At 45.8% G+C, this 14,102-nt stretch overlaps 2 protein-coding genes across 2 annotated transcripts in view; both read left to right on the top strand.

Moving 5' to 3' along the window:
- Positions 1-3,326, top strand: part of sntb2 (syntrophin, beta 2) — a 9,699-nt gene extending 6,373 nt beyond the window's left edge. Inside the window, exons 2-7 of the mRNA XM_053505632.1 lie at positions 75-249; positions 387-588; positions 1,001-1,143; positions 1,232-1,428; positions 1,540-1,754; positions 1,977-3,326. Of these exons, the coding sequence (XP_053361607.1) occupies positions 75-249; positions 387-588; positions 1,001-1,143; positions 1,232-1,428; positions 1,540-1,754; positions 1,977-2,069 (1,025 nt within the window). The 3' untranslated portion in view covers positions 2,070-3,326. The remainder of the gene's footprint in view (positions 1-74; positions 250-386; positions 589-1,000; positions 1,144-1,231; positions 1,429-1,539; positions 1,755-1,976) is intronic.
- A 2,649-nt stretch (positions 3,327-5,975) lies between these two features.
- vps4a (vacuolar protein sorting 4 homolog A) lies at positions 5,976-13,249 on the top strand. Its single transcript, XM_053506571.1, has 11 exons — positions 5,976-6,159; positions 7,794-7,905; positions 8,864-9,008; positions 9,114-9,175; positions 10,724-10,843; positions 10,934-11,090; positions 11,250-11,398; positions 11,641-11,722; positions 11,872-12,091; positions 12,224-12,364; positions 12,441-13,249. Exons 1-11 carry the CDS (start codon positions 6,139-6,141, stop codon positions 12,540-12,542), a joined length of 1,311 nt encoding a protein of 436 aa, XP_053362546.1. The 5' UTR covers positions 5,976-6,138; the 3' UTR covers positions 12,543-13,249.
- The last annotated feature ends 853 nt before the right edge of the window (positions 13,250-14,102 follow it).

Below are 14,102 nucleotides of genomic sequence, written 5' to 3'. Positions count from 1 at the left end.
TGTGTCTCCACTAGAGCTGGATTGATGGTACAAACTGTGGCGTGTGTGTGTGTGTGTGTGTGTGTGGTCTGTAGTGAAGTATATCCGCGAGGTGACCCCTCTCTTTAAGAAGCCATCACTTTTATCGGAGCTGAGCTGGGACGGGAGTGAAGACTCCCCGAAACACAACATGACCAAAGACAGGAAGATCATTCCACTGAAAATGAGCTTCATCTGCAGGAACCTCACCATACCCGACCTGGAGAACAGGTGTGTGTGTGTGTGTGTGTAATTATCTGATCAGTTGTGCTGCTGCTGTGTGATTGGCTGATTGGATAGTGGAATCAGTGAGTTTGCTCGTTTAATGTGCTCTGTGTGTGTGTGTGTGTGTGTGTGTGTGTGTGTAGGTTGTTGGAGCTGCACTCACCTGATGGTCAGCACTCGGTGGTCCTGCGCTGTAAGGACGCGGCCACAGCACACTCCTGGTTCACCGCCGTCCACGCCAACATCGCCGCCCTGCTGCCTCACACACTCACACACATCAACGCCTACCTGAGCGCCTCCAGCACACACACTCAACTTAAACACATCGGCTGGCTTTCAGAGCAGGTACACACACACACACACACACACACACACACACACATACTGCCTGTCTACCTGCCTGCCTCTCTGTCTGTCTGTCTACCGGTTCTCTCTATCTGTCTGTCTGTCTACGCACTTGTCTGCCTGTTTGCCTTTCTGTCTGCATGTCTGTTTACCTGCCTGTCTACATGTCTGTCTGTCTACCTGCATTTCTGTCTGTCTGCCTGTCTGTCTACCCACTTGTCTACCTGCCTGTCTGTCTGTCTACAGGTTCTTTCTGTCCAACTGTCTGTCTGTCTAACTGTCTACCCACTTGTCTACCTGTCTGCCTGTCTGTCTTTCTGTCTAACTGTCTGTCTGTCTGTCTATCTGCATGTCTGCTTGTCTGTCTGTCTGTCTGTGTGATATGTGTCTAACTGTGTATGCGTATGGTCAGGTGACTGTGGATGGTGGGCGTCACCAGTACAGGCCTGTCGTCATGGCGATGACTGAGAAGGACATCCTGCTGTTCGACTCGGTGCCGTGGACACGAGAGAGATGGAGCACCCCGCTGACCACACACACACTACTGACCACACGGTATACACACACACACACACACACACACACACACACACAGGGATCTACTCTTCTAAACTACGATCTCTCTCTCTCTCTCTCCCTTTAGACTCGTTCACTCAGGCAGTAGCCGCGGTTCTCCATCTTTAGGTTCTGATCTTCTCTTTATGACTCGGACCGGGTCCAGTCGCGGTGTCGAGTCTCACGTGTTCCGTGTGGAGACACACTGGGACCTGTCGTCATGGACACGATCGCTTGTTCAGGGGACACACACCGCCGCTGAGCTCATCAAAGAGGTGTCCATAGGTGTGTGTGTGTGTGTGTGTGTGTGTGAGACACATAGAAAGAGCAGGATAGAAATGATACTTGGTGATATTTAACTGGAGTGTGTGTGTGTGTGTGTGTGTGTACATGCAGGGTGTGTGTTGAACAGGGAGGAGGTGTGTTTGGTGCTGCACTATGAGCGAGGCTTCACTGTGCTGAGAGGAGGAGGAGGAGGAGGTGGAGTTGGAGGCGGAGCTCCTGTAGGTGGCGCTGTGCTCCTTCACTACCCTTACGACAAACTGCGCAACTCGGCAGACGACGCAGTCAGACTCCTGTACCTGGACTTCGGGGGACCCGAGGGGGAACTGGTAACTACCCACCTCCTCTGGTGACATCACTGGGGTGTAGCGGGGGGGGTGTGAGGTCACTACTATCGCAGGTCATGTGACTGTAAAAGCGAGGAGGTGTGAACTGGGGAGGGGGAGTGAGGGTGACACCTCTCTTTATTCAAAGGTGGTTTATTTCAGTTCATTATAAAATATCTTAATTATGAATCGGCTCTGTGTGTGTGTGTGTGTGTGTGTTGGCAGGTGTTTGATCTACACTCCAACCCAAAGCCAGTAGTGTTTGTTCTCCACTCGTTCCTGTCGGCCAAACTCGCACGCATGGGTCTGATCACGTGAGACTGATGGAGAGACGAGACGTGGAGACGGAGACGAAGAGAGACAGAGACGGAGAGAGAGAGAGTGGTGTGAAGTTGTGAAGGGGTGAATAGAGACCGGGTTCCATTAATACTCCTCCTATTACACACTCATTTATCTCACTTAATAGAGTATCATAATGGATTATGTGAATATTACTCCATTCACGTAAATCTATATGCACGTGTGTGTGTGTGTGTGTGTGTGTGTGTGTGTGTGTGTGTGTGTGTGTGTGTGTGTGCATGGTTCAGGTTAACCACACGTGCCTTTGTGTGTCTAATCAGAGATAAACCACTTTGCTAAATATGCAAAACTGAAGTATTAATCTGTGTGTGTGTGTGTGTGTGTGTGTGTGTGTGTGTGTGTGTATGTGGATATTTGGTTGTTATGACACAGACTGTTACCGTTTACGTGTGTGTGTATGTGTGTGTGTGTGTTATCACTTTCACATAATCCTCCTATTCCTATAAACCACATTAATCTCCTCTGATTGGCTGTTAGAGCTTAACCAAGCGACCAATCAGAACGCAGTGTCTTTATTTCATTCATAAAGCGCTTCACAAAATATTTAAAATGAGTTTAAAGAGTTTAAATGGCAATTTAAAAATCTCAACACAATCCCATTAAACTGTACGCTGATTAATTTCCGGGTTAGACACAGCTGGGTTGTTGTTGTTGTTTGAGGTGTTTATACAAAATAAATCATTTGTTCCTGATATTACTGTAGAGGCTTTAGAGATTTGCGATGTACTTATGCTGCGTTCATAACCAAGTGGGAACCAGGGAGTGTCTAAGTGCTAGAAGGAAAGATGTGTTTAAACATCTCTCATGCAGATTAGACTAACTGTCGTTCCCAAATTGCTCAAAGTACCAAATCTCTGATGTTTTATAAAATAAGCCGAATTACAGATTACATTTTACCATTTTGAGCCTGGTTTGTGATTATAGCTGACTTCTCTGAAACCTGCCACACACTTTAGTCTGTCACTGAAAAGTTCATTAGTGTGTTATAACAGCGATAATCACATCCAGCCTAAAAACAGCTTCCCCTTCACTTCAGTTCCTGTAGACAGCTTACGGTCCGAATTCCCACGTGTCATGAACGCAGCACAAACACACCCACAACCGCCACCACCACGACCATCATCATCATCATCATCACCTTAAACGGTTCTTCAGTTGTCTCTCTGGAGATCCGTGTAAAAGCCAGATAAACCTTTCGCCTGTATCAGAGAAAACGTCAGAGCTCATTCTACACTTAAATCATATCTATACAGTCAGAAGAATCCTCTAGAGTCCTCTTTAAACTTAGTGGCGGGGTCTAACAGAGTTAAATCTACATTCCAGACACTGTGGAGCGTTTTTCCAGACGTTCCACTCGTAACTGTGGACCACACGGCGCTGTGTTCGTTCAGCACTCAAACGACACATTAGGATATTTAGTGTCATGAGTTTATCAGAGACATTCCACATGACAGATAGTGTTTGTTAGGGAATGATCAATAGCAGGGGAAGTCTTCCAAACCACACTTGCTGGGACACTGCCCCCTTGTGGCCCGGAAAGTCACACTGGCCAGAATGCACACGGTAGGATACAGTAAGTGGAGGGTAATTTTTGGGACGGGACACTTTCATGGACATTTCATAAATCAGTTCCACCCTCTCATTCTCTCGTTAATCAGGAAGCCGACGCCCAATCAGAGATCATGACTGATAAAGTAGTGCACTCGATTGTGTGCGCCCTTTTTAGTGGCCTTAGACGTTCTGTGGAGGACTGTGAGCCTATCGCCTCTAATGCTCGTGTGTGTGTAAAATGGTCACTAAGAGCGGGTTTAACACGATGATTGTTATCGGACCAATCAGAGATTGTCAATAGGATAAACCCCGCCCCCTTTTCTATAGTGCCTCCTGTGGTGGAGGTGTGATCCTTTTAACTGTGTGATGTAGGAAATGTGCAGGGCACTAAATCAGCACACACACACACACACACACACACACACATACAGAGGAGTGTGTGGAAAGATGAATGTACTGTATGTTTGTACTCACCGCTGAGACGGTTTAATATCATTTTAGCGTTTCTGTTTAAACCTGTTGTCTGTTTATGAACTAATTTTTTAAACTATGCTTGTACTTCACACCAAAGTTTTGTACTTGTGGCAGCTTTGCGTTCACACAATCATAAAACTAAAGGAAAATAAGGAGAGAATGTTAACATAAAGGACACACACACCCTGCTGCTGCTGCACGACTGTTCATACAGAATACTCTTTATAACATATGCAATGTTCAGATCTCTCTATAATGTGTAAATAAATAAATACAATAAATACTGCATATTACACGACTGCTGTGTGTCTCAGTTCGATGTTTATTTGTTTTATCTTTCTAGATTTGTCAAGTAATGTTTGTGCACTTTTAAAGAATGTCCAGTAGGCGGCACCTTTCCGGTTATGCACCATAATAAACAAAACATTTCTCATCTGTGATTCACTCTCCGATTACTGAACAGGGAGTGTATTTGTCTGACCATGAAATTCAAATGTTTATTTTTTAAACCTTAAAGCTATATTTATCGTGAAAATATTCAGTTTAGCTTTTCTAATTAATATCTATTGGTGCAGGTGTTTGTTTACATTGAGCAAGTAGCGCATTAGTAGACTATTTTAAAGTACACAGGGTGTCCCAAACATTTTGACATAATTTCATAGTCTAACACCATGGCTCTAATTTAGTTGTATCCAATTCCTTCCCGTCGCTGAGGGGCTCCAACATCAAGGCTACATGTACATTCATCTTTAAAGGTTCAGTTTTCATAGTCTACTTGCCTTTTTCTTTTTTGAGAAAGCCATGCTGTTTCACGTGTTTGTTTGTGTTTGGTGAGGATGTGGGGCTCACGGGGTGGCACGGCTTCCCTGAAACCAACCACCTCCACATAAATAGTAAATAGATAAATGTTACTTTATCAGTTGTTTTTATAAATAAATGTACAATAATCTTTTCCCCAAAATATTAAATGATTTTCAGGCTCTTGTAGCTGTGCCACATTTAACTTAATACTACCCGCATTAGGGCACAGGGCATTGCTTAAGACTTTTGGAAATCATGTTTAATGTTTTCTAAGCCATCATATTTTGCTAAATGCATCCGATTTGCCATGGGCCCCCCCACTTACAAAATTCTAGAATCGTACCCTGCCTGGTAGCCGCATTACGGTCGTTCCCGTGTCTTCTGCATACTCTGTCTATACACAGTAAAGACGATCGCATTGATCATGTATGGTCACGCCCACCTCGAGGGGAAAAAGCGATGAACTGCTCATAACTTCACTTTCTACTCAACATGATTTGATTTCATTTATGGTGCAGATTTAACTTCAGGCAAAAAAACAAAAGACTGGCAAAGTCTTATCTCTTTTTCCCTGATGCTATGACAAAACTCTGGCTGGACAGACACAGATATGTTTGGTGTGTACAGAATATACAGACATACTGAACCTACAGACAGACAGACTGACATGGTTTCTGGTCCTCTAATGTATGAGACGTAAAGATGTCACTGAAAGAGCGAGACCTAATGTACAGACAAAACCTTTTCTTTTATATATATATATACTCGGGCACCGGTGGCTCAGTGGTAGGTGTTTCCCCTGCGGGTTCGATTCCCAACCAGTGCACCCCACCACCACAACCACCACCACCACCACCAACAACATGTACATGAAGAAACTCAATAGACATGGATAGAAACGTGACGTCATCTGTCCCAGGAAGAAAGACGTTATGGACAGGAGCGATGACGTCATTGTGGATCTCTGGAACACACCTCCAGGAGAGTTAGTGAACGTTAGATCTCACTGGTGACGTCACAGTGGTGAGGTCCCTCTCTCTCTCTCTCACACTCACTCACTCACACACACACACACACACACTCTCAGGCCTGGTGGTGGTCAGGCTGTATGGTGATCTGTTCCGGTGACTCTGAGTCGGTGTGAGACTGCAGGGGAATAAACCCCCGGACTGGAGGTGGAGTCACGCGCGCGGGAGATGAAATGACCACATCAACACTACAGGTACCGGGGCTAGCGTTAGCCTAGCGTTAGCCTAGCATGCTAATAACAACAACAACAGCAGCAGCGGCGGCGGCGGTCATGTGGAGATGTCCGTTACACCTGCTCTACTGTAGTGTCTGTTCCCCTAGCGCACTGTGTGTGTGTGTGTGTGATTAAATCTTACTCTGATTCCCCTCACACACACACACACACACACACACAGTTATTAGAGATTCGGTTCAGCTAGATGTAGCCTAGGTGGCTAACTGTGTACAGCTGTGTGTTATTTACTGACTCCTGTATGTGTGTGTGTGTGTGTGTGTGTGTACCTGATGATCAGTGACTGATTTATTTCTGCTCCCAGTAAAATATTTATGACGTGTTTTAATGTAGAATATCACAGTGTCTGGTGTTCAGAGGTTCTGATCCAGTGTGAGGAACAGGCGAGATATGAATCCCCCAGCACCAGGGCTCACACACCAGAACATGATGAAGTCAATACGTACATACATACATACATACATACATACATGGCCAGTAGGGGATCCTGAAGCACTGGGAATACCGAAGAGTTGGGAATATTGAAGAGTTCAGAATTCTGAAGCACTAGGAATGCTGAAGAGTTCGGAATGCTGGAGCACATGGAATACCGAAGAGTTGGGAATGCTGAAGTGTTGGGAATGCTGAAGCACAAGGAATACTGAAGTGTTGAGTTGGGAATGCTGAAGCACAAGGAATACTGAAGACTTGGAAATACTGAAGAGTTGGGAATGCGGGAGTGTATGGAATAGACAGATAGAGTACTTTATTAATCCCAGGTAAATTCTTTAAAATTATTGAATACCAAAAACTTCAGTAGAGAATGCTTAAATGTAAGGAATACTGAAGTTTTCAGAATGCTGAAGCATAGGGGCTGTCAGAGAGTAGTAAATAGATCGATAGAGTACTTTATTAATCCCAAATAATAAAGTGGTATTGTTGAATACCAGAGAGTAGGGAACACTGACGATTTGGGAATGCTGGAGCATAGGGAATGCTGAAGAGTAAGAAATACCGAAGAGTAGAGAATGCTGGAGCATCGGGTACACTGAAGATTTAGGAATGCTTGAGCGCAGGGTATGCCGGAGAGTAGAAAATAATTAGATAAAGTACTTTATTAATCCCAATGGGGAATTGTATGAAATTGCTGAAATGTAGATGTAAATGTAAATTCTGAAGATTTCAGAATGCTGGAGCATAAGGAATGCCGGAGAGTAAGGAATAGATAGATTGATAGATAGAATACTTTATTCACCCCAAAGAAAAATTGTAAGACAAAGAAAATTGAATGCCAGAGAGTAAAAAATGCCGAAGAGTAGAGAATTCTAAAGATTTGGGAATGCTGGGGCACAGGGAATGCTGAAGAGTAAGGAATACTGAAGATTTGGGAATGCTGGAGCACATAGACAGCTAAAGATTGGGGAATTCTTAAAGGGTAGGGAATATTGACATGTACAGAACACGGAGGTTTGGGAACGAGAATGTTTACTGAATGGTGAAACGTTCAGACTGCAGGCATGCTTGACATTGTGTGTGTGTGTGTGTGTGTGTGTGTGTGTTGTAGCGGTGGTGTTGCTATGTGTGATTCTCCAAAATTCCTCCTGTGTGTCACATAGAAAGCCATCGATCTGGTTACCAAAGCCACAGAGGAGGACAAGGCCAAGAATTATGAGGAGGCTCTGAGACTCTACCAGCACGCTGTGGAGTACTTCCTACACGCCATCAAGTGTGAGTGACACACTGACAGAGACACACTCTCTCTCACACACTCGCACACCCTTTTATACATTTATACTCATTACACACATCACTCATCCACTCTCTTACACACTCATGCACACAGATGCAGTGTTTGTCAGGCCAGTTGATTGATGGGTCGCTGTCAGGTTCAGTTAAATAACAGTGTTTCATTTGGCCACGCCCCCGTACCGTGTTGCTGTTAGTAAACACACACACAAAATCTCCATGCACATCAGTGACCCCATGACCCTGTCACAGGTTCACCGGTTCTCCTTCCTTGGAGCACGTTTGGTAGATCCTGAACCCTGCAGACCAGGAAAATCCCCGCAGTCTTGGAAACGCTTTGACCCAGTCGTCTAGACATCATGATCAGACGTGTGTCAAAGTCACTCAGATCCTTACACTCTCCATTTCTCCTGCTCCATTAACTTCAAGACCTGACTGTTTACCTGCAGCCTAATCCTTCACACCCCTGACAGAGGCCACTGAAGACTAAAGCTAATGTGAAAACACCTGCACACTGTCATAAACACAGCCAGATGGTGATGATGGCACTCCGTCACAGAACAGGGTCACCTTAAAAGGGTTACAGAAAAATAAAACAAAGGTGAACTCTAATGAATAAACAAGTCATGTTAGATGGTAATAAATAGGAGTTAACAGTATTACACAGTAATAACAAGAAATGCCAGTAAACTGGTAAATGTAATTAAATGACACAGATTAAATGAGGGCGGCACGGTGGTGAGTGTGTGTATGTGTGTGTGCCCTGTAATGTATTGGCACCCTGTCCAGAGTGTACCCCGCCTTATTCCCTGGGATAGGCTTCAGGTCCCTGCGACCCTGAATACAGAATAAAGCGGTATAGAAGATGGGTGAGTGAGTGAGTGAGATTAAATGTGTGTGTGTGTGTGTGTGTGTGTGTGTTTCCTCTCTCTTTTTGTAGATGAGGCTCACAGTGATAAGGCGAAGGAGAGCATCAGAGGGAAGTGTATGCAGTACCTGGAGCGGGCCGAGAAGCTCAAGGCCTACCTGAGGAACAAGGACAAGCAGGGCAAGAAACCTGTGAAGGAGACGCAGAGCAATGACAAGTACAAACACACACATCCTCCTAAAACACACACACTCATATTCTTTTTATCAACTTTGTATTATTCTTGTGTCCCTGTGTGTATATGTGTGTTTGTTTGTTTCAGGAGTGACAGTGACAGTGAAGGTGAAAACCCAGAAAAGAAGAAACTGCAGGAGCACCTGATGGGTACGTATGTGTTACTGAGACTGATGGGTACACAGGCAACGCCTCCTTTGCTAAGGCTGACAGGCACACAGGCCACGCCTCTTTCACTGAAAATGACAGGTACATAGACCACGCCTCCTACACTGACAATACCCCCTTCACTGAGACTGACAGATACACCGGCCACGCCTCCTTTCCTGAGACTGACAGGTACACCAGCCACACCTCCTTTACTGAGACTGACAGATACACCGGCCACACCTCCTTTACTGAGACTGACAGATACACAGGCCACGCCTCCTTCACCATGACTGACAGATACACAGGTCATGCCTCCTTCACTAAGACTGACAGGTACCTAGGCCACGCCTCCTTCACTGAGACTGACAGATACATGCCTCCTTCACTGAGACTGACAGGTGAAGGAGGCATGTATCTGTGTGACAGATACAAGACTGACAGATACACCGGCCACACCTCCTTTACTGAGACTGACAGGTACACAGGCCAACCTCCTTTACTGAGACTGACAGGTACACAGGCCACGCTTCTTTACTGAGACTGACAGGTACACAGTCCACGCCTCCTTCACTGAGACTGACGGGTACACAGGCCACGCCTCCTTTACCGGGACTGACAGGTACACAGGCTACACCTCCTTTACCGAGACTGACAGGTACACAGGCCACGCCTCCTTTACCGAGACTGACGGGTACACAGGCCACGCTTTCTTTACTGAGACTGACAGATACACCGGCCACGCCTCCTTTACTGAGACTGACAGATACACGCCTCCTTTACTGAGACTGACAGATACACGCCTCCTTTACTGAGACTGACAGGTACACAGGCCACACCTCCTTTACTGAGACTGACAGGTACACAGGCCACGCCTCCTTTACTGAGACTGACAGGTACACAGGCCACGCCTCCTTCACTGAGACTGACAGATACACCGGCCACACCTCCTTTACTGAGACTGACAGGTACACAGGCCACACCTCCTTTACTGAGACTGACAGGTACACAGGCCACGCCTTCTTTACTGAGACTGACAGGTACACAGGCCACGCCTCCTTCACCCTGACTGACAGATACACCGGCCACACCTCCTTTACTGAGACTGACAGATACACGCCTCCTTTACTGAGACTGACAGGTACACAGGCCACACCTCCTTTACTGAGACTGACAGGTACACAGGCCACGCCTTCTTTACTGAGACTGACAGGTACACAGGCCACACCTCCTTTACTGAGACTGACAGGTGCACAGGCCACGCCTCCTTTACTGAGACTGACAGGTACACAGGCCACGCCTCCTTCACCATGACTGACAGATACACCGGCCACACCTCCTTCACTGATATTCACACCTCCGCTTCTTCTCCCAGAATGGAGATGGTGTTAGTCCTGATCTTTCTGAAGTCTACAAGAGCAGATGGTTTCTTCCACCAAGTCTCTAGTCTCTGTCTCTCTGTCTCTTGTCCACAATTACAGAGTCTGAGAGCGTGTATACAGTATATGTGTGTGTGTGTGTGTGTGTGCGTGTGTGTGTGTGTGTGTGTAGGTGCCATAGTGATCGAGAAGCCGAATGTGAGCTGGAGCGATGTGGCTGGATTGGAGGGAGCTAAAGAGGCGCTAAAGGAAGCCGTCATCCTGCCAATTAAATTCCCTCATCTCTTCACAGGTGTGTGTGTGTGTCTGTGTGTGTGTGTTTGTTTTTACCAAAATTTACCAAAGCTTTTTAAGAAATTGAATAAATGTGTGTGTGTTTCAGGTAAACGCACTCCGTGGAGAGGAATCTTACTGTTCGGACCTCCTGGAACGGGAAAGTCCTACCTGGCTAAAGCTGTAGCTACAGAGGCTAACAACTCCACCTTCTTCTCAGTCTCCTCATCTGACCTCATGTCCAAATGGCTGGGGGAGAGCGAGAAGTAAGGCATCATCCACACACACACACACACACTTTACATTTACTTAACCATCATGTTAATCATATTTAACCATCAATTTGTTACTGTGGTTCAGAACTTATCCAGTAGGGGGCGAAGATGATTATTTAGATGTATTAATAATAACCCCCCCCTCCCCAGGTTGGTGAGGAATCTCTTTGACCTCGCTCGTCAGCGTAAACCCTCCATCATCTTCATCGATGAGGTGGACTCTCTGTGTGGCTCACGAAGTGAAAACGAGAGTGAAGCAGCTCGCAGGATCAAGACAGAGTTCCTTGTGCAGATGCAGGGTGAGTGAGAGAGAGAGAGATGAGGGTGGAGGGATGGAGAGGAGCTGGTGTGTTTGTTGGTGTTTGTTCTCTACCTCATGAACACACATCACTGTGAAGCGGGATTAGTATTAGTATAACAATACAACGTGCAGAAGGATATTAGATTTTAACAGAGTGAGATGTAAATGTCAAACTATAAGAAAAGCTTACAGGACAAACTCATGTTAGCAAATCGAGTGTGTGTTCGTGTTCTCTGGCAGGTGTGGGGAACAACAATGATAAAATCTTGGTTCTCGGAGCCACTAACATCCCATGGGTTCTAGACTCCGCCATCAGGAGAAGGTCAGTGATCCACGCTCAAACGCTGCAGAATAAAGTTCTGAAACCCTAAACCAGAGTAATCCTGCCTGGGTTTCCTGTTTCATGGCTCTAATACACATTCATACACACACAGAGGGTATTGTTTGTGTGTGTGTGTGTGTGTGGTGCAGGTTTGAGAAACGGATCTACATCCCGCTTCCAGACGAGCCGGCTCGGGCCGCCATGTTCCGTCTGCATTTAGGGAACACGCCCCACAGCCTGAGCGAGGCCGACCTGCGGCAGCTCGCGAACAGGACGGACGGCTACTCCGGCGCCGACATCAGCATCATCGTCAGGGACGCGCTCATGCAGCCTGTCCGCAAAGTGCAGTCCGCAACACACTTCAAGAAGGTCACACACACACAGATGTTTTATACCAGCTAAACACCTTTATGCTACTACACTCGGGGCTAAACGGGTAGTATACTAACTACATTATCAATTGCATCATCATCATGGCTGGTTGCCGTGGTAACTTCACAGGTACGAGGTCCGTCCCGTAGTAACCCCTCTGTGATGGTGGATGACCTTTTGACCCCTTGTTCCCCCGGTGACCCTGCTGCCATGGAGATGACCTGGATGGACGTGCCTGGAGACAAACTGCTAGAGCCCATAGTGTGTATGGTAAGAAAGACCACACACACACACACAAAAATTAAAGGACTGACTTATTTGATGTACGTATGTATGTGTGTCGCAGGCCGACATGCTGCGCTCTCTGTCCACCACTCGGCCCACGGTGAACGCTGAAGACCTGCTGAAGGTGAAAAGGTTCACAGAGGATTTCGGACAGGAGGGCTGAGGATCAACAAACACCTGCCCATCAATCAAACCCAAACCCCGCCCCCACAGACTGAGCCCGCCCCTAAATCCCTTCCTCCTTCCCTAACATGTCACTGTACAGCTGGACTTCCTGTGTGCAGTGCTGAATATGAAGGCGCATTTACTTCTCCACAGTCATGTGAGAGTGAGCGTGTGTGTGCGTGCTTGTGAGCAAGAGTGTTTGTGGCCTGTAGGACTGATTGTGTGGCTGTATTTATATGTGCAAACTCTCTCTCTCATACACACATATACACACACACACACACACACACACACAAACACAGCACTGCTTAAGCTCAGTATTAGTTATTTATTTATTTTTGTCCCTCCATTTCAGACTGTACCATTATCACCACTGAACTAACACATTAAAACAGTGGTATAATAATAATAATAATAATAATGATAATAATGATGATGACGATGATGATAATGATTCTATAAACAATAAGCTCTCTAAGCCCAGGCGTAAATCATTAGCTGTGATTCTAATTTGGAGTGAAGTAACTAGTAGACTTTGGGCTGAAGTGTCACTAATGAGCGTCTTGCCGTCTCTGCTCACCCCGGGACGCCTTGCACACCACACACTATTGACCAGACCGCTACGGCTAATTAACTGTATTAAACTTAATCTAAATTAAAAAAAGAAGAAAAAAACATTCATTAAAAATGTCTCTTTAAAAAAAAGATACACAGTGAGTTTGTCTCTTTCTAAGTCCCATTCTTTTAGTGCAGTAGTGTTTCACTGTTTCAGCACTCGTTTCATTAATGTGGGATGGAATCCATCAGCATGTGTTTAACATAAATTCTGTAGATCTATAAAGGACGCACTGAAGACTTCATCTGAAGGAAAATGAACAATATTTTAACCGAAGAAGCTCCACAGAGGAAGTCACAAATCTAAAGCTTTAAACTAAAGTTAATAGTGAGTTGCCAGGTTGTGTGTTTTTATTCTTTTGTCTCTTCTCATCACCTGCTTTCTCATGTAGCTGTCTATTAAAGCCAGACGTGTTTATTAAAGCCACACCACTGTTTATTTTATTAAGATTTCCGCCATAAGTGTGTTTTACTTGGTCCTCAGTTCCTGCGAGTGTGTGAAGAAGTGATCCGTCCTTAACTTTGACTCGTTGCTGGAAAGCTGGATGAAGAACTCAAGAGTAAGGAATTGTGGACACCTCAGGAGTGTGGGGATTCACCCAGACAGTCCCATAATGCTGTGCCTTATGAGGGGGGGGGGTGTTTAAAAGGACGGGCAGGAGTTGGAGCATGCTTTGGTTCTAGAGTTAATCTCACTTTGCTCCCAGGATCTCTGAGAGTCACGGGTCAGATCAGGGCCAACCTCAAAGCGTTATGGTGAAAGTGAGAGTTTCAGCATTTGAAAAGGGATTGAAAGCGTTACTTTCTCTTAGGAGAGTGCCTTCAACAGCTTTAAGAGGAACAGGAGGGAACTCTGGAACTGAGCCATGGTTTCATTCATAACATTTCCACTTGCTGCACTGGGGTCAGCGTTGAGAAATGCTAAGCATCCTTGAGGGTGGCA

This window comes from Clarias gariepinus, chromosome 10 (assembly GCF_024256425.1).
Source record: "Clarias gariepinus isolate MV-2021 ecotype Netherlands chromosome 10, CGAR_prim_01v2, whole genome shotgun sequence".
Lineage (NCBI taxonomy): Eukaryota > Metazoa > Chordata > Actinopteri > Siluriformes > Clariidae > Clarias > Clarias gariepinus.
The sequence above is the reverse complement of the archived record's forward strand: the minus strand, read 5'-3'. Positions and strand labels throughout refer to the sequence as shown.